Raw genomic sequence first — 24,026 nt, 5'->3', positions numbered from 1 at the left:
TATTTGACTGCGTACTGTTTACTGAGCACTGTCCTAGATTCAATTTATCTTATCTAATTTTCACAAGAATCCTGACAGGTATTATGAGTCTATCTCATACACGGGGAAACTGATGCTCAAGAGATTTGTGCTCTGCATAAAGATACAGCTAATTGGACTCCTCATATCTACCCTGGTGTTCCCCCTTCACACACCTCCCTACATTACTCCTTGAAGTGTTGAAGTTATAACGCATCAAGGATTCCATTAGGAACTAGAACACAACATCTCCAAAAATTCTGCTCTCATTCAGTGGGAAAGTAAGAATTTGTCTCATGTACCTCAGTCAATTAAAGAGTTGCCTAGCTTTTGTGGTCTAACCTCTTATGTAAAGGAGTCAAAGAAAGTCTTACCCAAACTCAAGTGTTTCTCACCATACTGATCAAGACCAATGACTTCTTGTAAAGACTAATGAAAAGCCATCTATCAGCCTAACAGGGATGAGAGTTATTTTGCAGGTGGAATCATTTGGTCATGGGCTTTATTAGTAAGTGTTGCTTATAGTTATCTCCAATTTCTGAAAACCCATGTTTTGTTACTTTTTCTACATGAAGAAATTTGGCCTTGGTTCTATTAAAATAATTTGCAGAATATGTTTTTTCAAGAGAATCAAACCAACAAACCAAATGTCATTTGAGATTCTGCCAAAATAGATCTTAGGGTCTGCTTTATGCCATTAATGCACCAGCCCATCTCTAATGGAAGCTGCAAAACTTCATGTTGGTCCATTTATGGGATCTTTAACTGAAGATTATGTTCCACTAAAAAGGCCTGGTCTGAAGTCCTGGATACCAGTTATTCACTCAACTGAGCATGGCCTATCAAAAACATAATTTCCATGATTTCACATAACTTCTATTAAAACGATACTTTTCTTCTTTTTAACTTAATAACCAGTTTGTGATTTCAACTGGACATTAGTGAATGGACTGAAAAAGCAATCCCAGCCTAGGGCACAATGACAAGCCAGTCTCTTAGCCAAATAACATGTAACCGACCTCCTTCCAGGAGGGTTGGCAGAATAACAAAGCCTTTAAAAAAAAAATCATTAGCTGTAGGTTAACAGATATTTAACTGAACATGTTATGAGAGGCAAAGTGCTACAACATAGGTTAATAAGTCATCTAGTTGAACCTTCAACCAATGCTGAGATCCTTTCCTCATCATCTAGCATCTGCTTGACAAACACTATTACCTAAGGCAGCTCCTTCCATGGTGACCCACCTTTTTGAGAAAGTTCTCCCAGACGTAGAGCCAAAATCTGTAGCCCTATGGCCTTAAATCAGTGGACTTCATTCCACCCCTTTGAACCAAAGTCTTGCCCTAATTCACTAATTGTGCTCCTCTTTCCTAGGCTAAATCTCCCCAAATCCTTCAAATATTCTTCAAATGTCATAAATTTTAAATTCCTTCACCATCTTTGTTGTGCTTCAATTTGTTTTTAATGCCAAAGTATAACTCCCAAAGATGTAACATTCCAACATCATAGGCTGAGGAAAGAAGATGAAGTGTCATCTCTCTTTGTTCAGGATTACTATATTAATTAGCTGTTTGAAGGGATGATAATTTCTTAATTCAGTATGCTTTTTACCTAGTGTGATGAATGTAAGAGAAGGTAGCTTTCCTTTTAAACACAAATACACTCATGGGACAGAAACAAAATTTGAAAAGAAGAAAGAAAAGAGAGCACAGCCACCTCTTATACCAAAATTAGTGCTCAACCAGATTGCTTGTGTGGAGTACTGTTTGTCTGAATGATGACATATATGTCTTTTCACTCTTTTTGAATTTCTAGTTAAGTCTCGAAAGTATTATAGTTGCTTTAAAATGCATCTGTCAGGACCATGGTTGAGGAATGTAAGTAACCAGTTGCAGTTAAAAAAAAATCTAGAAAAAATAAAGGGCAAACCCTAAAAGAGCTCTTCCAGAGGCTATAGGGGCAGTATTCCCTAAAGTATGGATGGCTATGAAATGTAGAGTTGTGCAGGCTTAAGAAATTGAAAACATCTATCTTCAGAGCTATTGGTTTGATATGTGGGGGAAAAAATGAAAGTTTTTTTCTGGTTGTAAGATGATATCTTATGTGGCTTGGTTTATTAAAATAGATGTTTTCACTTTAGTCAGAAGAGCAATTCAGAATCACTTGCAACTGGTATCTATTCAAAATGACTCATTAACTGAAATGTGGTGCTGAATCTGGAAGAATTATGGAATAGCTGAGAAGATAAGTGAGGCAAATTATTGACCTGACACTGGAAGTCACTAGTGTCCCCCAAAGGTTCATGAATAGAATCCAGTCCTCTGTTAAATCCTGCTTCCTCTCTCCAACAAATCTAAATTGCTTAAAATAAATAATCCTAACCCAAATATATTATTTTGGCCAGTGGTTTTAATCCTTGTTTCAGAAATTGACACATTGCCAAATCAATCCATTTGACTTTCATTTCTAGTTACACTCTTGCCACTTTACTCAGGAAGAGATGGTAACATGAAATGAGTAGAAAGAACAGTAAAAAAGAAAGGCCAGGAACACTAATGGCCTAATTTAATCTGCAGAAAGGACAATTGGACCTGCATAATCAAAATTAAATGTTAATACAATAGAAATAAAAGCATATAAAGAAATTTTTTTTAAAAAGCCTTGTATAGGTAAAGAAAAAAGCACAAAATCCTTTGAGGATACAGTCTACACAAAGCCATAATAAAACATCATTAATGTCAGTGAGCTATATGATTTCACAGATTCTCCCAAACCTGACTCTATGACATGCATTTTCATTGGAAATTGAAAAGTTTTCCATATATTTAGTAACTTTATTAAAAGAAGATTACACCAAAAATGGAAGCAGACACGGACTCTGATAGTGTGAGGCAGATCAAGCCAAACTGAATTATGAGAAAGCAAGTTTCTTTTTCATCCACCATGAAGTACAAATTCATTTTTATTTAAGAAGGCTCACCTTAGCAAATGTTGCCATGGCAATAAACCACCAGTAAGCAAACCAGTGAGTTTAGTTCCTGGTCTAGGTTAAGATGACCACATTTAATTAGCATCCTTTCTCAAGTCACTTATTCAACTAATATTTATTGAGCACCTACAATATGGTCAGGGATTGTTCTGAAACTAGAGATGTATCCATGAAAAAGTGTCCATAAGGCCTAATCTGGAATTCACACAGCTAAGGCAGAGAGAAAAGCTCTACATTCCATGTATTTCTGCTTACGGGCCATGGATGGGTGACTGCACGCTATGGAAAGGCTGGGAGGAGTAACAGGGAAGGAAGGGGCCAAGAGCAGAACTTTCTAATCCCCTTATGAGTATGGCCAAGGGTAAACAGAAGCAGCTGCGCCCCAGGGAATAAGAATTTCAGAATGCAAGAGCGATCCTGGAAGCTGTTCTATGACCAAATCTGTCCAATCTAACAGTCTATCTACATTCACAAAGCAGTTTTAATTTCAACACACTTGCTGCTGTGGAGACAGAGCTGGGTCATGATGTAGGATATTGGATTTTTTGCCCTAAATAAAAGACAATAAATCTAAACCTATGGACATTTCCTCACAGTTTAAAAAGAGAAGTTCTGGGGCACCTGAGTGGTTCAGTCGTTAAGCATCTGCCTTCCGCTCAGGGCGTGATCCCGGAGTTCTGGGATCGAGCCCCACATCAGGCTCTTCCCCTGGGAGCCTGCTTCTTTCTCTCCCACTCCCCCTGCTTGTGTTCCCTCTCTCGCTGGCTGTCTCTCTCTCGGTTAATAAATAAATAAAATCTTGAAAAAAAAAAAGAAAAAAAAAGAGAAGTTCTGCCCACCTTGATCAACTTGTTTTCTGAATACTTTTATAGTTGCTGGCTTAATGGAGAAATGGGGAGGGAAAAGCAACAATTATTATAAGTGATTTTGGTTGGTATTTATTAAAATGATTTTTCTTTCCTGTAGAAACACATTCAAAATAAAAGCAATTCAAACTTCTGGGATCTCTTTCTCTCACCCATAGGATCAGAACACACTCAGTGAAGCCAACCAAAAGTATCAATTCCCTTATACAATGTGTATAATCTGTATACAAGAGACGAGTCACTCTGAAATCCGCTAGAGGAACACTGGAAATGCTTTATCGATATTGTGTCTCTACGAGCCTCATTTCTTTAAAATTAAATAGCTTTCAAACATCAACATATCAGAACCGAATTGCCACCATCTACAACAACACAATTGCATACCCTGCCCTCATTCCATTATTCATCCCTCAGTGATGCCAAGCGGCAAGCTACAGAAACATCTGACAGCATCGACAGCATACAAGTTTAATTATTTCCCCAATTTGCATTTATATCAGTGAACAAATTGGAAGGCATCAAAGTATGGCACTAAAGAAATTAGTAACATGTATTCAGCAGCACATCTTCCATTTCGAGTCTTGTTTTAAAATTGGCTAAGTAAAGGCATGTACACCTCCATTTGAACTGGAGATTTGCAGTAACACATGCATATAAAGGGAGGGAGGAAAAGAGGAAAGAATGGGGAGACCAGTAGAGAAAGGAAAAGAAAAAGAAATAGGAAAGCGTGTATGGTCGTGAGTCTGAGAGTAACATTAGCACAGGAAGGAAGTGACAAATGACCTCTCCACCTGCTTCCACAAATGGAATTTTTCTAAGGTTACTGAAGATACAAAAATGGTTCATGAGATTTTTCAACTGTTGCTATCATCAACTTATCATACTAAAAACATGTACAAAATTCTAAGCCTTGGTCTGTCCAAGATGGATAGTACCAGGAAGTAAAAGATGTCACCTGCTATCAAGGACTGTGCTCTGCTTGGAACTCTGCATTGCAGTCCATTAATCCACAGTATTTTGGTCAGATCAGGTCTGTTTTCTCATACTACTCATGATGTCTTAGAGCTAGTCTTTAACATTAGAATATCAGCAGCCATTTTTTTTTCATTTTTCTAAGGTTTCCATTTACTTAAAGGGCTGGAAAGATGAGAGAATAGAAGAAAATGGTAAAGATAGAGGGGAAAGAACATGAAAGGAAAAGTATTTCATTTTCCAACAAATCCACCCTAGAAAAGGTAGTCATGAGACTTTGAGAAAGAGTGCTGATTCATGGACTTCCCTTATTTTTTTTTTTTATTTCAATGTAATACATTTAAGGACATCAATGTACTAAAATGTTTGGTCTATGAAAGAGCGATTCATTAGCACCAAAAGGAGTCATGGAGCTTATATATATATATTATTAAACCAATGATTGTTACTGTTGGTCATGGGAAAAGGTTTCATATCATTTTTACATCCCGAAGTTCTTGAAAGTGCCTGTGGACCAGAGGAATAACACTTTTCAAAGTCTCCATGGAGTCATCAACACGCACCATAGAGGCAGGACTTAGCCTTCCCAGTTTTGGCTATCTGGTAGACGAGAAAACCAGGGCCCCCGGAAGCCCTAAAGCACAGCCCCCACATGCACCCACTGACGTGCAGGAGGGATCTCCCTACAGCACATTTCCCCCTGGACTGTGTTCAGGAATGCGCTTTTACTTGCTTTTTTTAGAAAAAGAACAAAAGCCACATGCTCTGCAGATCACGGAGCGCCTAGTGCAATTTTCTCCTTGCTCCAACTCCTGACTGCAAAAGGGTGCAACCATTATATGTTCTGCTAATGCTGGCCTGTGGACAAAGCCTTTGGCCTGCCATGCTTTGTAAGCTCTGGATCCCACAGGAGTCAGAAGGTCTGAGAGCGGGAGCCACAGTCATCCCCAGATCTCCCCCAGCAATTTGGGGCCCATCGGGGCAGCTGCTGATTCCTTTTGCTTCTCCTTGCCTCAGCCTTTAGTTGAAATTACAACAAGTCAAATAGCTGATGCTTTTCCCTTCTCCGGGTAAGGGCGAGGATACATTGTTCACAAGTGTGTTCTGCCTGGCTTCACTGATGAGGCGACATGCTAAGTCAAGGAATAGTTTCTCCACGTTATCTGACTCCTTGGCTGAGGTCTCCAGGTAATACATGTCCTGAGCTTCTGAGAATTCTTCAGCTCTCTGCTGGGAGACCTCTCTCCTTTCAGCCAGATCAATCTTGTTGCCTAGAACAGGGATAAATCAAAGAAGGAAACATCACTGGACTTTTTACAGGCTCGGAAGCATCAAAATTCAATTTCATATCTGAAGTGAAATCAGACAAATGGGCAAGGAAAGCAAAGCAAATGTGGCTGTGATTACTGGAATGTCTATTTTAAAATACCAGTGCCATTTGTAATGGCAAAGAATGGGGCACAACCCAAATGCCCCTCAGTTGGGCACTGGCTTGAATGAAGGATGGTACATCTGCACGATGCAGCTATGTGCCTCTGTAAAAAGCAATGAGGAATGTCTCCACATACCGCCATGGAATGAGACGCAAAGATGTTAAGCAAATAAAGCAAAGTAGATAAAAGGTATAGAACATACAACTGTCTAAGAAAAAGGGATAAAAAAATACATACATGCACACTCACAAACTTTATTTTTTTAATGCGAGAATAAGCCAACATTTTAATTTTAAAAATAATGGTTACCCATGAAAGGAACAAGGTTGAGGAGACAGGGAGGGACAGAAACTCGACCTCTCTAAATATACCTTGTCCTAATAGATTTGACTTCAGAATCTTAGAACTATGTTTCACATAATTATACAATTATTAACTATATAATACAAAATTAAATTTAAAAAACGATCCCTACCAATGGAAAGCAAAATGAAACAAATGAACCTGTTTATCATGAAATGGCATAACTACACAGAGAGGGATCTATTCCAAGTGAGTTGAAGATCTCCTGTTTTAACCACGCATCCTCAGTGATATATACTCTAAGTACAAGAAGAACTGAAGGAAAATGTCTTGAACCATTACAGTCATCATCCTGTCAGTGGTATTGTGAATATTGTTATTCCAAGGCTGCTTCTGTGGGTTTTAGGGGAAAAGGCAAATGAGTAATTGTGCTAGTGTCATTGCGTCTGAGATTTTGGGCATGGGAAAAAGGAAATAGAGAACGATTAATGAGGTTAAGTAAAAATTTTACAGTTCTGAATTCTAAATGGAAGTATCCGTGTGAATAATTCATGGTGGAGTTCATCTTTAAAATTTTTTCTACCTCTGTTCTCCTGGAAACCTTACAAAAGTGACACATCAACTATGTTACCCGGCAGCACAGCTTATGGTAAAAGTGACCCCTGACTGATAAATTCCATCTGGCCTGGGAATTCTATGTATGAATTCTAAATTTCTAGTGGAAAGCCACAACTTTGGGCTTCCCTGAGTGTAGGGACTCTTCACCTGAAGAGACCTTGAAAGTTAGGTCCATGGAGTTGTTATAAGAGAGACTGGCCTCTGTTAAGGCTTCTAGGCCAGGGCAGGTCCATTACGTGTCTGACAGGAGCCTTCCTCCTTATACCTCAACTGTCCTGGAAGGTCCTGGGCCACTATGTGGATGGCTATCAAGGATTACTTCCACTGAAGAGGAGTGTCTGATGCTGACCTGCTATGAAGCCGTATTTCCTGTCCTGTATCCATCTAAGTGAGAGTCATGCCAAGTGTGGCCTATCGTAGTCTGGTGAGTCAGTGTTTGGTGGAGCCTAATAGACAAACCCCATGTGGGCACTACAGAATTCACCACACACACACACACACACGCACTAGTTCTGTCCACTAAAATGCCTAAAAGCAATGACCACCCACTAATAGGGAAGATTCCTATCACCTTGGTTGTGGCCTCTAAACATAACTTTGCATTATAATAAGCAGTGCTACTTGAAGGAATGGCCAATTCCTGGTCTGGGGCAGGAAATGCACAAGTTGTGCCTGGAACACTTACACCAGAAAGCAAGCGATGGTCATTGCCAAAAGGTCACATCTAAAGGCCTCAGGAGACCATTTGAAGCAGCTCCACTCTCAGAGTTGGAACAATTGGACCATCAATAATAATATTTGCAAGGGCCTAGAATATACTGAATATATTTAAATCTATAATAATATTCAAAATATAAACAAATTTTAGTAGTTACTTTTGGAAGATACGGGGGAAACAACTCATTATTTTACAAAGTGGGAAATTTTTAAAAAAAGGGAATCAAGCATTTTCCTTGGCTGTTCTATTAGAACTGTACCTCAGAATATCACCTAGGAAGTATATTTGCTAAAAAGAAAAACAAAAAAATGGAATCTGAGCAGGCCTCTAAATTTACCTACAAATATGCAGGTGATGGAGCAACATGTCAACGTATTCTACGGTGTGAAATAACAAAATTCAGACTTGAAAACACAGAAGGGTAAACGTATGCTTTAACAAATAAATTCCAAGGGAGAAAAAATGGAGGGATAACCTAAAGGCAAAAGGAGAATTAAAAGACACAAAAGTCAATGAGAACATATGAGCCTTATTTGTATCTCTGACTTGAACAAATTTTTTTAAAATGTCTGAGTCAATCAAGGAACTCTGAACATTGTCTAAATTTTGGGTGCTATTAAAGAATTTAATTTTTTTAGGTGTGAAAATGGATTTGTGGTTAGCTTTTCTTTCTTTAAAAATCCTCTTTTGAAGTTATACATTGAACTATTGAGAGAGAAATTAATACAACCTCTGGGATTTGCTTCAAAATAATCTGAAGGCAAGTGGAGACAACATAGAGGGGAACAGATAAAATAAGATTGACCATGAGTTGATAATCATCGAAGCTGAGAGATGTGTACATGGGGGTTCATGATACCATTTTTTTTACTTTAGCTTGTGTTTGAAATTCTCTATAGTAAAAAGATTTTTTTTTAAAGCCAGTGCCTCTTTCATACTGAAGGGACTAATTATCTCCCATCAAATCTCCATTTAACTTCCTTAGACAGAATCCCAAGGAATAATGCTTTGACTCAAGTTCTCAAAGGCTTTCTGTGGAAGAGTGAGAAAGCCCAAGTCCTAAGATGGGTGCTTTCAAGTGCTTCATGACAAACATTCTCCAGTATGCCAGAGGGTTTTCAGGAGCGGGCAAGAGTACTAGCTCATAGAAAGGCAGATACTAAGCCCAGCAGCCCAAAAGAAAAGTCCAACAATTTGTTACAAAGCAGCACATTACAATTGGACAAATACAAGGTTTGGAGTTGATCTTACATGCTTGCAACCCTGGGCAAAGAACTTCACCTCTCTGAGCCATGGTTTCCTCATATGTAAATTAGGAATCATTACACATAAATTTCCTAATATGATTCCTGGCACATGGGTGCTAGCTATAATGCTTACTCTAAGTGTTTACTTAGCTTACTGTTAACCATAATTTGTGACTTAACAATGTTTCTGAGATTCTCTACCTGGATTTCCAAAATTCAAGTCTTGCTAGAATATATAGCAATGTTCCTTTTTAGGAAGAAAACATTTTAAAAGCCATATATTATTAACATTTTTCATCACCACAAGAGGAGTTTTTAACAACCCATTCCACGTCACTGCAATTCCATTGTTAATGGGCCTGTCACCACAGAAAATCACGGGTTGTTTTCTGCTTTTCCCCTTACTAAACAGGAGCTCTATCCTCCCGCAAGATGAAACAAACTGAAGAATTTCCCTTAGTGGATTCTTTCTGAAGTGAGAATTTCTCAAGTCAGCATGAATGTAAGAAGAGAAAAAAAGTCCATTTTTTTTTGGCCATAAGCAATTGCTTTAAGACTAAATTCTTTACCCACTTAAGAGATATGCTTTACTTCTAGACCGGCAGTTTCCATGATTTTGTAACTAGATTTTTTGGATAAGTTTAGCAGCCCACATAACTTTCATGGCAGTCCACCTTCTTCCCTAGAGCCTTCATTGACAGAAAAATCAATCAGCAATATTTTCCACTTTACTTTTCTAAACCATCGCCTTGGGAGATGACCTATTTCATTTTCTCTTCAATTTCAGAAGAATTGAATGTTGATTGCATGAATTATATAGCTGTGGACTATATTATTGGAAGGTACCAAGGCACAGGCATTATGTGATTATAAATTCTCTGATGGCCGCAAATCAATTTCCCTCCTCATTAGTCCTTACTTACCCACTAGCACAGTGATGACCTTGTTGCTGGCATATTGTTCTATCTCCCGCAGCCACTCAGGAAGGCAACGGAAGGATTCCTCACAGGTTATGTCATAGGTGAGGATCAAGGCATTGGCGCTTCGGTAGTAACTCTGGGTAATGGACCGAAATCTCTCTTGACCTGCTGTGTCCCAGATCTGAAGCTGTAAAGGCGTAAGAGAAAGATCAGGTTGGAGAAGCAGAAAAGAAAGTATTGCCTTGCTTTAGTTGAGAAATGGAAACACCTCACTCAATTTCACGGTAATTTTCTGCCCTAAAAAACAAAAAAAAAAACACTTTTTTTTTTTTAAAGATTTTATTTATTTATTTGACAGAGAGAGACAGCCAGCGAGAAAGGGAACACAAGCAGGGGGAGTGGGAGAGGAAGAAGCAGGCTCCCAGCAGAGGAGCCCGATGTGGGGCTCAATCCCAGAATGCCGGGATCATGTCCTGAGCCCAAGGCAGTCGCTTAACAACTGCGCCACCTAGGCGCCCTAACACTTTTTTTTTTTTTTTTTAATGTGGTAGGTATATCTGGTTAAGGAGAGGGGCTTGCTTTTTTTTTTTTTATTACCTAAGAATTTCTTTTATTTAAAAAAAAAAACAACTTATTGTGCGGTGCCTGGGTGGCTCTGTTGGTTAAGCGTCCGTCTTTGGCTCAGATCATGATCTTGGGGTCCTGGGATCGAGCCCCATGTTGGGCTCCCGGCTCAGCCTGGAGCCTGTTTCTCCCTCTCCGTCTCCCCTCCTCCCCGGCTCGTGCTCTCTCTCTCTCTCCACTCTCTCTCTCAAATAAATAAATAAAATCTTTTTTAAAAATTTACTGAGTATTTATTACATGTCAAGCTCTAAGCTTGTAATATACATGTAATATACTCAGTGAAGTAGGTACTATTACTATACCCATTTCTCACATGAGGAAACTGAGGCACAGAGAGATTAATTGAGTTGCTCAGTGTCTCACAGCCAGTGTGTCCCCAGAGCCAATTTAACCAGGCATTGTGGTCCCAGAGTTCATGCTCATAACCACAATGACATATTACAAACGTCGGGATAGAGAGCAAGCTGTCATTCTGTGATTGCTGGCACTTCGGTTAGCAACTGGAGCATGAGTCCATCCCACCTCAACCACCTTTTCCAGTTCAAAACTCAAATGCATCTATTAAGATATGTCCCTGTTAATGAAAACAGGAACAATGCCATGGCAGATAAAATAATATCCCTCCACCACTTTTAAGCTCTGAGACCATGGACAAGTCACTTGATCTCTGGGTTTCAGTGGTTTCTTTATAAAAAGACGTTAGTAATATGCAAGCCTACTGAAAGTTCACATTTTTTGAAGTTGTCTACCAGCTCCAAGACCTAATAACTGATGGTTCTAATAATAAAGAAGAAGATGAAAACACTTCTCCCCAGATTTCCCTGCACAGAGCAGAAGACTGCAAAGAGAGCATTGTCCAGAGACTCATGAGTGCAGGACAATCCAGAAGGCCTTGAGCAATAGCACCAACAAGAGTAAGAATGTCCCTTCCAAACTGCAAAAACTTCATGTCACAAAGTGCATTCGCCCCCATTAAGAGAACATCATTTCCTCAAGGAAAACCTTCTGGAACGTTCCGATTAGGCCAGGTTCCCCATGCCCACATATTCTCTTCTGCAACCCACCCTGTAATTCTCCCTCATGGCACCTGACACACTCGAAATCATTTATTTGTCATAATATGTTTGATAACTGTCTTTTTCACTAGACTGAAAGCTTCACGAAGGGGAAGCGGTCCATTTTATTCACAGAATCCCCCGCACCAAATAAAGTGGCTGCCTGGCACATAGTAAATGTTCACATATTTATTGCGGGTCTCATTTAATCTTTACAACAACCCAGGGAGGTAGGCGAGTTTATGCCTCCCCTACATCTCCTAACTGGCTACGCACAAGGCTGGGACTCAGTCTCCAGGCCTTCTGTTCCCAGTTAAGGACGCATCCCACCACCATGCTGCCTTAGCCCCCGGAGACTGATTTTAATATACATCTGCATCCAAGGAGGATGAGTTAGTTGGTGTCACCCTCTGTTCCTACCAGTTTAGCTGAGAAGACTAATGAGGGGCCGGTGGCCCCTGTCCCCGAACAGTGGCACAAGGCTCTCCTTTGATCTTGAGTCGCAGCTGCTCTTTATGATGTACATGAAAGTCTGTGTGTGCTCAAGGCGACCATACAGATGTTACAGCTTTTGCTGGGACAAAAGCTATTTCTCTGCTCTGCTCCAAACCTAGGGACATGGTTCTCCTCTGCCAGGATGTGTCTTAGAACAACAGACTATTGTTTTCATACCACAATGAGCCTTGAAAAACACTTGTCATTGAATTTAATACTGTCAATCACTAGAAATCACTATGTTCTCATGATTGGCACATCTTGAGAACAGCTCTGAGAGTTAAAACCACTGAAATATTTTCTAGAAGGGTGATTGTATGGCCTTGCCAAGAGGTAGGCTGCTTTCTCATAGGGGGCTGCCTGTTTCTAGCCTTGTAGTTGAGTCTTAAGAACATCCATACTCCACTGCCTTTATCATTCAAGTTGGTTTCACTATTTTCTCTGCAACTCATTCGCTCCTTTTCAGCATTTATATGTTACTAATATATGCAGAGTGCTGTGCTAGGCACAGGGAGGATACCAAGATGAATACAATATAATTTCTGATCTCAAAGAGCTCACAGTCTACAGGGAGGACAAACATAGCAAACCGACCATAATAAAAAAGGAGATGTTCTTGTATTAAAGAGGTGCCAGCAGAAGAGAGTGTCTCCTAGGTTTTAATCTCATGCTGGTCAATATGTTCTCGATACTGCGGCCCTGGGCTTTCTAACCATACTCATCTCCAGCAAGGGGCTACACTGTTCGCCTACACTCTTTGCATCTCTCTTGTCTGGCTGCTGCAACCATGCATTGCAGTCACAGGTGCACTGGAGTGCCTCTGCACGAGACTGAGAACTTTGAGGGCAAGGGCTGCTTCTTATTGAGCCTTAGAGTCCAGTGCCTTCCTAGCAGAATACACGGCACATGGTGGACACGTGTGAATAATGGCTAGCTGAATGTAAAAAGGATGAAGGAATCACAAAGAAAGGGCTGATTAGTTCTGCTTAAATGATTAGGAGGATATTAAAGAGGTTTCACAGATAAAATGTTTGAGCTAGGTGACAATGAGTTCCTAGAGGGCAAAAATTCTTTACCTAACACAGTGCTTGGCACACCTCATCTACTATATCACAGAGTGGATACAGGGGTGAATGGATGGACAGATGGTCAAATGAGTAAATACATGTGCATATGTTCAAGACATTCTAATGAACGCAACATATACCGGATCACAAAGACAGCCAGCAAATCTTCTGTTTATAAGTAATCTCCGAAGGTTACAATGTTGTAGCCTGAACTTAAAGTTTTACTTATTTCTCATTTATTCATGATAGACTTAAAAAAAATGGATAGGAAAAAATTCTACATCTGTTTTAATCACATTTGCTACTCGAGGTCATTTCAAAATGCAGACCGCGTTAAGAGAAGGGCCTCAACTTGGCCTTTACTGACTTAGCACTAAGAATGTTTCTAATACGTTTGATTCCCTGCCTTCAATCCTGGAAGCCATCCTAGAAGGAACGAGACTGAAGAGGGGAGGCTGAGGCGGGGCAATGAGAAGTCAGGAGAGAGGCCTGGGGTGTGGCGCTGCCTTGGCATTCACCAGGCAGGCGATCCTGCACAAACCACCAGTAGCTTCTCTCTCCCACTGACTCTAGGGGACTCTGAGAAAGCCCACAAACTACTTGCAAAAAGACACTTAAGCATCACCGAGAAAAGGGATTCAGTAAACATGAAAGAACAAGGACAACAGTAAGACAACTTCTGTGTCCCTAGTAAGCTTGGGCAGCTCTGCCCTCTTCCATGGAAACACTAAAGACGTTGCTCCTCACGTGTCCACGTGTTAATGAGACCCTTGGATTAATGGGGTCGAAGGGGGTCATTCTAGATCTTGGTTCCACATACACGGCTAGAAAGATACTCAAGCAAATTAATTAGGACTCATTAATTTAGGAGATTAATCAACTCTTACTTTTTAAAGATGAAGGTCCGGAGGCCTAAAGAGGTGAGAGGACAGGCTCTGTGCTGTGAATAGGGAGAGGAGGAAGACACAAATCTTGTTCCTGAGGGGCATGTGGTCTCGCGGTAGCGTTGGCGGTTATGAAAAGATGAATTTTAACAGAATGTAATAAGCGCTTAACAATGAGCTTATGGTTTGCAGAAAATGGAATAAATGTAATCCCTGAACTTGGAGATTCAGAAAAGAAAAATAAGCCCATTCTTTAATAGCAGGGACCACTTCTTACTAATGCCTTTCATTCCCAGGGCCTGGCACAGAGGACTCACTAACATTTGTGGTCATAGGAATGAGCTCACACATATATGTGTACATGACTAGGAAATCCAAATTTCTGGAAGTAAAATGCCTGCAACACTAGTTATCTTTACTCAACTCCTGGTGGGCGGCGGTCACCTCCACCCTGCTGGAAGGATGTTTACAAGTGGCTCTTCCTGCCACTACTTCCCGGATGCACACTCCTGGCTCCTTCCTCCTCTCACTCCCTAGCTCCTTCTCCCCACCTCAGCACTGTTTTTTCTGAGCTTTCTGGTTGGCATTGACATGGATTTCATACCCTGCTTTGTTCTCCAGTGCCCCTAGCTCTCCATTCACTATTGTATTCAGTGTGGATGTCTCTGCAGAAGGAACCACCTGAAGGAGTCAGGACTGAAAGAGATGCTGGGAGTGCTTCTATCCCACACTCAGGATCCTTGCCCTACACACTTCTCTGTGTATCTCTGAAATGTTGCAAGAGCACACTGGAGCCTCTCTGCCCTTCCCAAGGCATTTGAAGGCAGGGGTGCAGGTACCACAGGAGAAGGATGCAAAAGACATGGGTTTAAATGTGGGGTGCTCAGGCTGGGTCCAGCTGGAAATCCGATACCCCAGTTTTCATTGTGCTGCGGATGCCAGGGTCACTGCTCCTTCCCATGGGACTCAGCTCTGAAAGATCTGACAGTGGAATTTCACTAACTCCGAGAGGCAGGTAGAGCACAGAGCCAAAGATCAGCCTCTCTCCCCTCCGTCCACGTCATTCCATCCTGTTCCATATTTCTTCCCATCACCTTCCTCCTGTCCTTGCTTCAAAGTGACAGGCCTACTGTGCCTTCACCCCCTCTTCTCTCCAGGCAGGGCAGACCCCAGGGAGGAAGTGGATGCAGTAGCTCACAAAAACTGGTTCAGATCCTGCCTCCCTCCCTTCCTAACTGTGTAGCCATGGACAGACATGTGGCTCAATCTCTCTGAAACCTCTAAAAGGAAGGTAACTTACCATTTACCTCACAGGGGTTACAGTGAGGGCTACATTAAATACGACAGGTCATCTAAAAGCACCTAGCAGTGAGACTGACATATTAGGTGCTCAATAAACACTATCTCCCTTCTCCCCTTACCAGACATACCATGCTTCTTACAGGTACCAAACTGTCCGAGGACACAGACAGGAAGAGGGAAATCATGGATCCTTCCTGGACCCCTCATTTAGAATCTCTCCCTTGTTACAAATAGGGGATATGGAGGGAGACACAATAATTCCAATAAATGATTCATATGACCAAATGACCCATAATAAATGTGGGAATCGGTAGGGTCTTTCATGGGGCTACTGTTCTTAAGAGGTAGCACTGCTTATTGGCCCAACTCAATTGTTCCCAAAAAGAAATTTCTGCCTTGTTTTTACTACACCTCTGACATGACAGGAGATAGGACCAACTTGCCTTAGACCTTCTCTCTGTCTTCCTATCTATAAATGCAACATTATAAAGGGAATAGAACTCTGTTCAAAGTAAGTCGCCCTGGCTGAATATATTATTTGCAATGTGGGTTTCAATTAGGAGATTTAATAAGTGTTATGAAAACGCTACTTCCTCTCAGCACAATGAAAGCCTTATTGAACATTGAGCATCTTACCTTGACTTTTTCACCATTAATCTCCACTGTTTTAATCATAAAATCAACTCCAATTGTGGCTCCTTGTCCTGGGGGGAAAAGACCCTAAAGAGGACATAAAGGAAAACAATTAAGCAACTCTTTCAATTAAATGAAATTCTCTCCCCTCTTCCCCCTCACCATGCATCGCCAGCCCCTTCCTTTGGCTGAGTTAAGAACTCTGGTTCATGTCTTGGGAGCCTTGTTGAATTTAATTTTGTATGTATGCTTTGAGGGGTAAAGGAAGGAGGGAGAAAGTAGGAGAAAGGAATGCTAAAAGAAGAAAGAGAGTGAAAGGGGGATGTGAAAGGGGGAGGAAGACAGAGAGGGGGAAGGGAGAGAACTAGGAAGGGGCGGGGGACTGGGTTTCAATGACTGAAACAGAACTCAGGCACCAGGATAAGATTGAGGAGCATGAAGCCATAGGGATGAGATCAGGATTGTTAGAAGACGAGCAAAACAGATAGGTGCTCCCAGAGAGGTAAAATCCAGGAAGATTAAAACTGGTTATCAGCCTAGGGTGTAGACAACCATGGGAGTGGACTGCTGACATGGACAAACAAACAAGAACACGCTACAGGACACACGAACGAGACACTGAAGCTTTTGAATTTCCCTCTGCTCTGAGGGTGAGAACTATTTCCCTCAGTGCAATGTACCACACATATGTAATTACATGAAATCAGGGCCCTGGACACTGGGAAGATCATGGAAACAAAATCATTCAGTGAAAAAATAAAGTAGGAACAGCACTAAACCAGGAGACTGGAGGATCTCTGTGTGGCCTCAGGCAAATCAGTCCCCGGGCTCTCTGGGCCTCAAATTCCATGAGCATTTCAAAACAAAACAAAACAAAAAACAAAGCTGTACCTTAAACTGAAAGCTGAACTAGAAAGATAGGATTTTAGCAAAACTACATGTACTGGTCTATAGCATTTCCTGCAGGTTTGGGGGGACTTGGAGGTGGGAAGGAATTCTAATAAGGAAGAGTTCTTCACCTAGTTTCTATTCCCTCTTCACTTATACTCCAGAATTGTCAGAAATTAAAGTAAAATGGACTTCATTAGCTCTGGCAGCTAAGATTGGGGCATCTTTAATTAAGTCTATTCCCTAACAAGAGAGTTCTTTAATTAAAGTTTGAACTTAAAAGACTGAGCTTCAAACCCACAGAAAATATTCCATTGCATGTCTGCAAAAGATGTAAATATAAACATTCATAACTGTACTTACAAATATTGAATCAATTTTCCTCTATTTTGGTTTGGCTCAAACACAAGGCTGCCAAGCTTCGAGTTTATCGCTCCAGCTGTTTTGCAGTCTAATAAATGCCAAAAAATCAAACAAAACCTTCCCAATGTCTCCCCCAAAAACAGCTGAATCCAATTCATTTGAACTGCCTGCTAAATAACAAAACCAAACATAATACTGTCTAGGGAGTGTTACTTTGGGGGGGAGTTAAGGGGCTGGGAGGGGTAAAAAGTAGAAAAGAAAGGGGTGGTGTGCTTATTGGTAAAAATTCGTGTTCAAAAATGGACCCATTTTTACCTTTCATGACAAAGTTTATGCTTTTAAAAAGAAAAGCCAGATTCTTATGGTCTCAGAGGTTAGGACACTAAAAGTAAAAGTGATCAGGCTAAGAACCAGGAGACATGGGGTCTAATCCTAGCTTCGCCACTAAAAGGATGTACAATGCTAAGAAGTCACATCATCCCTGTAGACCTCAATTTCGCATCTGTATAATGAGAGGAGTAGACTGAATACTCTCTAAGGAATCTTTCCTTAGATAATAAGACAAGGTCAAGGGAACTTCTGATAAAGAGACACTCCTCCACATCTCTGCAGGCTTGTCTTCCTGCCAAAAGCAGAAAAGACTACTGTTGGGTGGAAGTAAAACCAGCTGGAGTTTCCGGTATCACGCCACGGTGGCTAACTGAGTGCAGACGGCTGGTAGCTTCTTACTTTTGATTTTGCCAGGCCCCGGCTTAGTAAAAAAGCACAAGTTCTCTTCTGGGTTCTTTTACCCTGGGAAAAACCCTGGCATTTCCCAAGATGACTCTCTACCCTAAAGCTGTCTGTGTGATCCCATCCAGTTTTGCACAGAACCACAGACTGTCCGTGCTGGAAGGAGCCTTGGAGGTCCCCAGGCCCCTCCTGTGTGATAGGGAGGGAGGGAGGCCAGACAGGACGGAACTTATCTAGGCTCACAGGATGAGCCAGGGCAGAGCTGGGACCAGGACCCGAGTCTCCACACTCCAGCTGGCGCTCTTTCCACAGCACCCGGCAGTCCTATGCCTTAGCAGAGCTAGTCTCAGGGCTCCCAACTAGCACCATAAGAAAATGCAAGATGCATGCATGATAATCCTGAAAAGGATGCCATTCATATTTTTCCAGGGAAAACACAAAAGAAGGCCAACTTCAGAATGATTTCTCACTCATTTCTGTATAAAAACAGGCATATAATCTCTGGCAGTAATTCTTCAAAGGGCAGCCCCAAAGAGAATTTGTACTTAGATCATATGATAAGGACTCAATCCAGAGAGAACATTTAATTTTGTTCATCTAGTCCTTCACTGTTCTCATTTCATTCCCATTTAATAGGCTTAAAAACATCAGCATATTTGGTTCTAAACCAGAATGACTTACTCGGTTGCCTAGGAGGATGTGAGAGGGCATAGGCAGGGAGTTTGACTGGTTCAATTTGTACTTGAGTTTGTAACAAAAATAGTATTTAGGTTTAGTCTGAAGTCCAGATTCATTTGTTAACACCTTTAGGTTACTGATTGATAATATATTTTAATCTAATAATCTGTTTTTGATAGTATACACTGAAAGCAAAACAATTTGTTCCTTTCATAAAGAAAGCACACAAAATGGGGGAAGCTTGGTGGTGACCCCCAGAGCCAGACTCCCTTGAGATGGCTGGAAAAACTCCAGCCTAGGCTATAAAGCCTGTGCACTTTCAAAGGGCACATTAAGAACCAGCAGCCAAGAGGCCCGCGCTGGGACCAGTCATCCATTCTCTTACGCTCACCTAACCAACAGGTTAGACTGAGAAACCCAACCCTGGACTTCCAAGTTCTCTTACCTGAGTGAATCGTCGGACTAGGCACGTCTTCCCCACACCAGCATTGCCAATTAAAACAATTTTAAACAGGAAATCATAATCTTCCATACTCATTTACACAGCTGCAAGGCAAACACAGGCAGGAGTGAGATGGGGCCTGGTCAGACTTGCCCACAGAGCTCAAGCTGCGCCAGCCTTGTCTCCTCAGGAACAACAGATCTGACTCATGTGAAGAGCCATATAATGCTTCCCTCTGGTGACCTTGCCACCGAGAGAGGAACACAGGTGTTTGGTCACAGACAAACTTTACTCCTTCCCAGTCACCTCATGCCACACAGAGTATATGACACAAATGTCCTTTCACCTGGTAACCTTTATCCTTCCAAGTCGTCAGGTCACAGGTCACCCCTGTGGTAAGAGCTGTTTTCTTTCAGCATGGAAAGGAGATTACAAGCCTTTGTGCGGACAAGCTGGGGGTGCCAGCGGGCAGGAACGAAGGAGACCCCATCCAAAGCTTCAAGGCAGTTTATTCTCGTACAGTGTATGCCTATGGGAAGAATGTCAAAGGACTGGGAGACTGAATGAAGGGGAAGGAACTGGGAAGAAACCTTTCAGTCCCCTGCAAGTCCTGGGCATCTCGGGGTCTTAACGGTGGGAGTTATAGCCATCCCGCTACCACCACCCCGCGGCTGTGTACCTTCCACCAGCCAGCCTGACGCTCTAGCACCTCCCAAGTGCCTGTCCACTCATTCCTACGGGCCGTGGCATGTGTCACGTCCTCTGCCCGGGATGCCCTCCCTCCCACCCTTCTGTGCCACCAAATCAATCCTGTAAAGCCCAATGCAAGCATCTTTTTCTCTCTAACTTTTTCACTGCTGTTCCCCAAATAAAGTTAAACACTTTCATCACTTCTCTGTCCTGAAATTTCAAAGGTCTGCCTCATCCTTGAGGCAAGGGATTATATCTTTCGGCTCTATTTTCCTAGCCCACACGTGGGACAGTTATATTTAGTACACTTGTACTCTGTAGAATTAAAAGCTAATTAATAGACCTAGTGCTTAAGTGCAGGCCTTAGTTTCTCCAACTGTGCTGAAAAGAATACTACATGCTCTATCTACCTCAGAGGACAGTTGTAAAGATTTTTTTAAAAGTGTACAAAAGAGCCTTGGTACCCACAAAGCTCTATCCTGGTGAAAACCATTATTATCTCCTGCATACCTACTATAGTACTGTAATCGTGGTAGGAAATATAGAGATGAGCCAGTCTCTGCCCTGGAGACTAATGTGAGAAAAGTTAAACAACCACCACAAAGTTAAATACAATTCAAACCAGCAGTGGAGCTCATTTCATAAGGCGCAGGCAGGACAAGCCTGCAGACTCTGGAGGAAGAGGAAAAGGACAACCAGCAAGCCCATGAGGGAAAGGGTGCTTGGGAGAGCTGGGAGAAGCCCCCAGGGTCACTCCTACCAGCAGAGCTGAAGCTCAAGTGACTGCAAGGTCGCAGAGTCGAGAGAGGGCCCAGTGCACGGAGACCAGTCAGGTAGCTAGGGGAGCAGATCCCTGTGTGCACAGATGACTTCTGTGTGGGTTTTAACTCATCTTGGAAAGATGACTGACAACCAAACCAACACACATGTGGCAGCTCATGGGGTTCTCTCTCAGTTCAGTGGGACTATGAAGGAAAAAGAGTTCTCTGTCAAGAGTCTGGGGCCATAAGCAGTGTTGAGTTCACTAATATGCCAGGCACTATACTTGGCATGCCAGGGATATTTCCATTTGTTTTTACAAGTCTCTGAGGCTGGTATTTATTACTATGCTACCCAGTTTACAGGTGAGTAAACTGAGGGGAGCCTGAAGTCATAAAGCAAATAGCCAGAGTTCAAGTTCAGAAGGCATATGGTGCCAAAAGAACTCTAGCCTTGGAGTTGGAGAAACCTAGATTCAAATCCTGATTCTACTATCTTTGGAGTCTATGACTCTGGGAATGCGAAAATTTTTGGAGCCTCAACTTCCCCATCAACAAAATGGGGCTAATAACACCTTTATCACAGAGTTGTGATGCTTGAAGGGATTACTGTCCCCCAAGGACAGTACCTGGTTCTTAGTCAGCCAAATTCTCAATATGACAGCAGTTTTCCATGGTCTGGCTTCTGCCTCCACCGCCAGCCCCTACCTCTCACCACTCTGCTCACACTCCATGCTTCAGGCTCACTGGATTTCTTCAGTTCCTTAAATGCCAGAGGGCTGCTTTCCCCTTTGGACTTTCACAAATACTGTTCCTTCTGTTTAGAACACAGGACACAACCTCCCCTCACCACCCCCAGCCCAGCTAACTTTGAGTTCTCCTTTCAATCTCACTTAAACACTACTCTGCAGTATACTTCTTTGACCTGGGAGGAGGCCGACGCCCTGCTGTAAGCTCTCATGACACCCTTCCCCATCTTTTTTTTTTTTTTAAGATTTTATTTATTTGACAGAGAGAAAGACACCGCGAGAGGGAACACAAGCAGGGGGAGTGGGAGAGTGAGCAGCAGGCTTCTCGCTGAGCAGGGAACCCAGTGCGGGACTCAATCTCAGGACCCTGGGATCATGACCCGAGCTGAAGGCAGACTCTTAGCAACTGAGCCACCCAGGCACCCCATATCATTCCCCATCATATGCTTTATTGTACTTATTTCTTTATATCTGTCTTATGCTCCAAGTCCACCCCTCAGCACCTTCACCCCACACCACACAGGCACACACGCACACACACACACACACACATGTGCATGACTGTGAACAGCATGGAAGCAATGATATGTCTATTTGGTTGAGTCCCCATCCTAACCCCTCCCTATCATAGTCACTGTCATCCTTGCCACTACCATCATCATCATCATCATCTCATTCTATATTATTAACTCATTCAATCCTCATAACACTCCTAACAGGTGGACACTACTAGCATCCTAACTTGATATATAGGGATACTGAGGCACAGAAGTTAAATAAGATGTCATTAAGGTCCTACTTAACCGGTGGAGCTGAAATTCAAATGCACGTAGCCTAGGTCCAGCCCCTATGGACGTCCTGACACACTACCTGTAGTGCCTTTCCCAATGCCTGGCTTGTGGCCGGAGCTTAAAGAAGGTCTGATGAATTGAATGATAGAGGGCAAGCACTCAATAAATTGTGATTTCCTTTTCCGCTTCTCCTCTGGCTTCACATCCAAAACTCCACCACACTGTAGTGGTTTAAATAAGAATCAAGGACAGACTCCAGATAAAAACTTAGGGACGTGGTATGTTAATTAAAATTCAAGAAAGCTGTTAAAAGTGTAAAGAAAATAAAACTCAGGGAAATGGACAAGGATAGCAGGAGGGCGTGAGGCTCTGTGGGCCCCACCTGGACCACAACTCACGGCTTTCATCAGCCAGTGAACAGGGAGCAGAGGCCTGGACAGAATCCTTCTGTGCTTAGGTTGTTTGCCACACATTTACTCCTCCATCTTTGGCAGAAGTCAAAGACATAAAGCAGAGCATTCAGAGGAGAATGTCCAAAAAGAAAGGCCTGAGAAACAGGGCTCCTAAGAGGTTTACAGTGCCCAAATTCTGCACCTTTAGGAAAAGAAGGGGAAGAGTTACTCGGTCTGAGTCAATGCTCACAGTCAGGTCTCATGCGGCTACCACCTGGAGAGAAAGAGAGAGCCACAGAAGACAAGTCAAGGCCCTCCTCCTTTCTATAAGAAATTACTTTAATGCTCTGTTGAATGGTTTGGGGATTTTTGTTTATTTGTGTGTGCATGTGTGTTTTCAATAAACCTTGGGGGGTGGGGGAAGTGTTTGGTCTCTTTAAAATGCAGACCGTCTGTGACTAAGGCTGGACTGTAAATTCTGGGTTACCTGTGGTGGTTACTGTTCCGTTTCTAATAGGAAACACATGGCTCAATGAAACGTGCACAAGATTCTCTGAAAACTATGCTCTGAGGAAGCCCTTCTGATCAGGAAGTAAGGTAACAGCTCAGGCATCACCTGGCTCCTCCTGAAATACGATGCTGCTGTCCCCTGCCCTACGATAGACAGCACTGCTGCTGTACCTGTCCTAAGAGCTGCAGGCACAACTGAAGGGAAACCCAACCCCTGTGAGCTGCAATATTCTAGAATCTCCCTCCTCGTGAAGCAGCACACCCACACTCATAGGGCCACACACTGATTCCAGATCATACAAGCACTGCTCCTCATTGTGCCTTCCAAGCCCAGATCTCTTTTAGGAGCTGGATGCTGACTTTCCCCCAAACACCACTCCCACAATTCATTTATCCATGTGACTAAGTACTGGGCAACAGGGGCAATAAACAGGAACACCACTCAGATGAACCAGCAAAACCCCAAACATCAGAATCACCACAATGGCTCAAAATGAATGGACATATGAATAAGATTCAAAAAAGGAAAAATAGATGAGGAAAAGAAAAGAATGATTTCAGGGGCACCTGGTTGGCTCAGTTGGTTGAGTGCCCAACTCTTGGTTTCGGCTCAGGTTATGATCTCAGGGTCTGGAGATCAAGACCCACGTTGGGCTCTGCACTGGGCATGGAGCCTGCTTGGGATTCTCTCTCTCCCTCTTCCTCAGCCCCTCCCTCCTCCCCTCCCCAAAAAAAGAAACGAAAAAAAAAATGAGTTTAGAAAAGATATAGGCAACAAGATGTACTATGTAAAGAAAAAAAAATTCTAAAAATGTGATTTTGGCAACATAAACCATTTATCAAAGTGACCTTTAAAAAAAAAAAGACACTGTATTCACTGTTGCACAT

At 42.2% G+C, this 24,026-nt stretch overlaps 1 protein-coding gene across 6 annotated transcripts in view; it reads right to left on the bottom strand.

Annotated features, from left to right (window-relative positions):
• Window positions 1–4,735: 4,735 nt before the first annotated feature.
• RAB30 (RAB30, member RAS oncogene family) overlaps window positions 4,736–24,026 on the bottom strand; it is a 73,617-nt gene continuing 54,326 nt past the window's right edge. For 4 of the 6 annotated variants that reach the window (XM_034666247.1, XM_002925390.4, XM_019806112.2 and 1 more), the window contains 4 exons: window positions 19,252–19,352; window positions 16,149–16,232; window positions 10,089–10,272; window positions 4,736–6,117 (listed from right to left, as the gene is read on the bottom strand). In XM_034666247.1, coding sequence (XP_034522138.1) covers window positions 5,867–6,117; window positions 10,089–10,272; window positions 16,149–16,232; window positions 19,252–19,344 — 612 coding nt within the window. In that variant the 5' untranslated portion in view covers window positions 19,345–19,352 and the 3' untranslated portion in view covers window positions 4,736–5,866. Of the gene's footprint in view, window positions 6,118–10,088; window positions 10,273–16,148; window positions 16,233–19,251; window positions 19,353–19,594; window positions 19,800–24,026 lie in introns of all 6 variants that reach the window. The other 2 variants (XM_034666246.1, XM_019806113.2) reach the window with 2 other exon arrangements.

Source organism: Ailuropoda melanoleuca, chromosome 8 (genome assembly GCF_002007445.2).
Source record: "Ailuropoda melanoleuca isolate Jingjing chromosome 8, ASM200744v2, whole genome shotgun sequence".
Lineage (NCBI taxonomy): Eukaryota > Metazoa > Chordata > Mammalia > Carnivora > Ursidae > Ailuropoda > Ailuropoda melanoleuca.
Note: the sequence above shows the minus strand (reverse complement) of the source record. Positions and strands in the feature narration are given on the sequence as shown.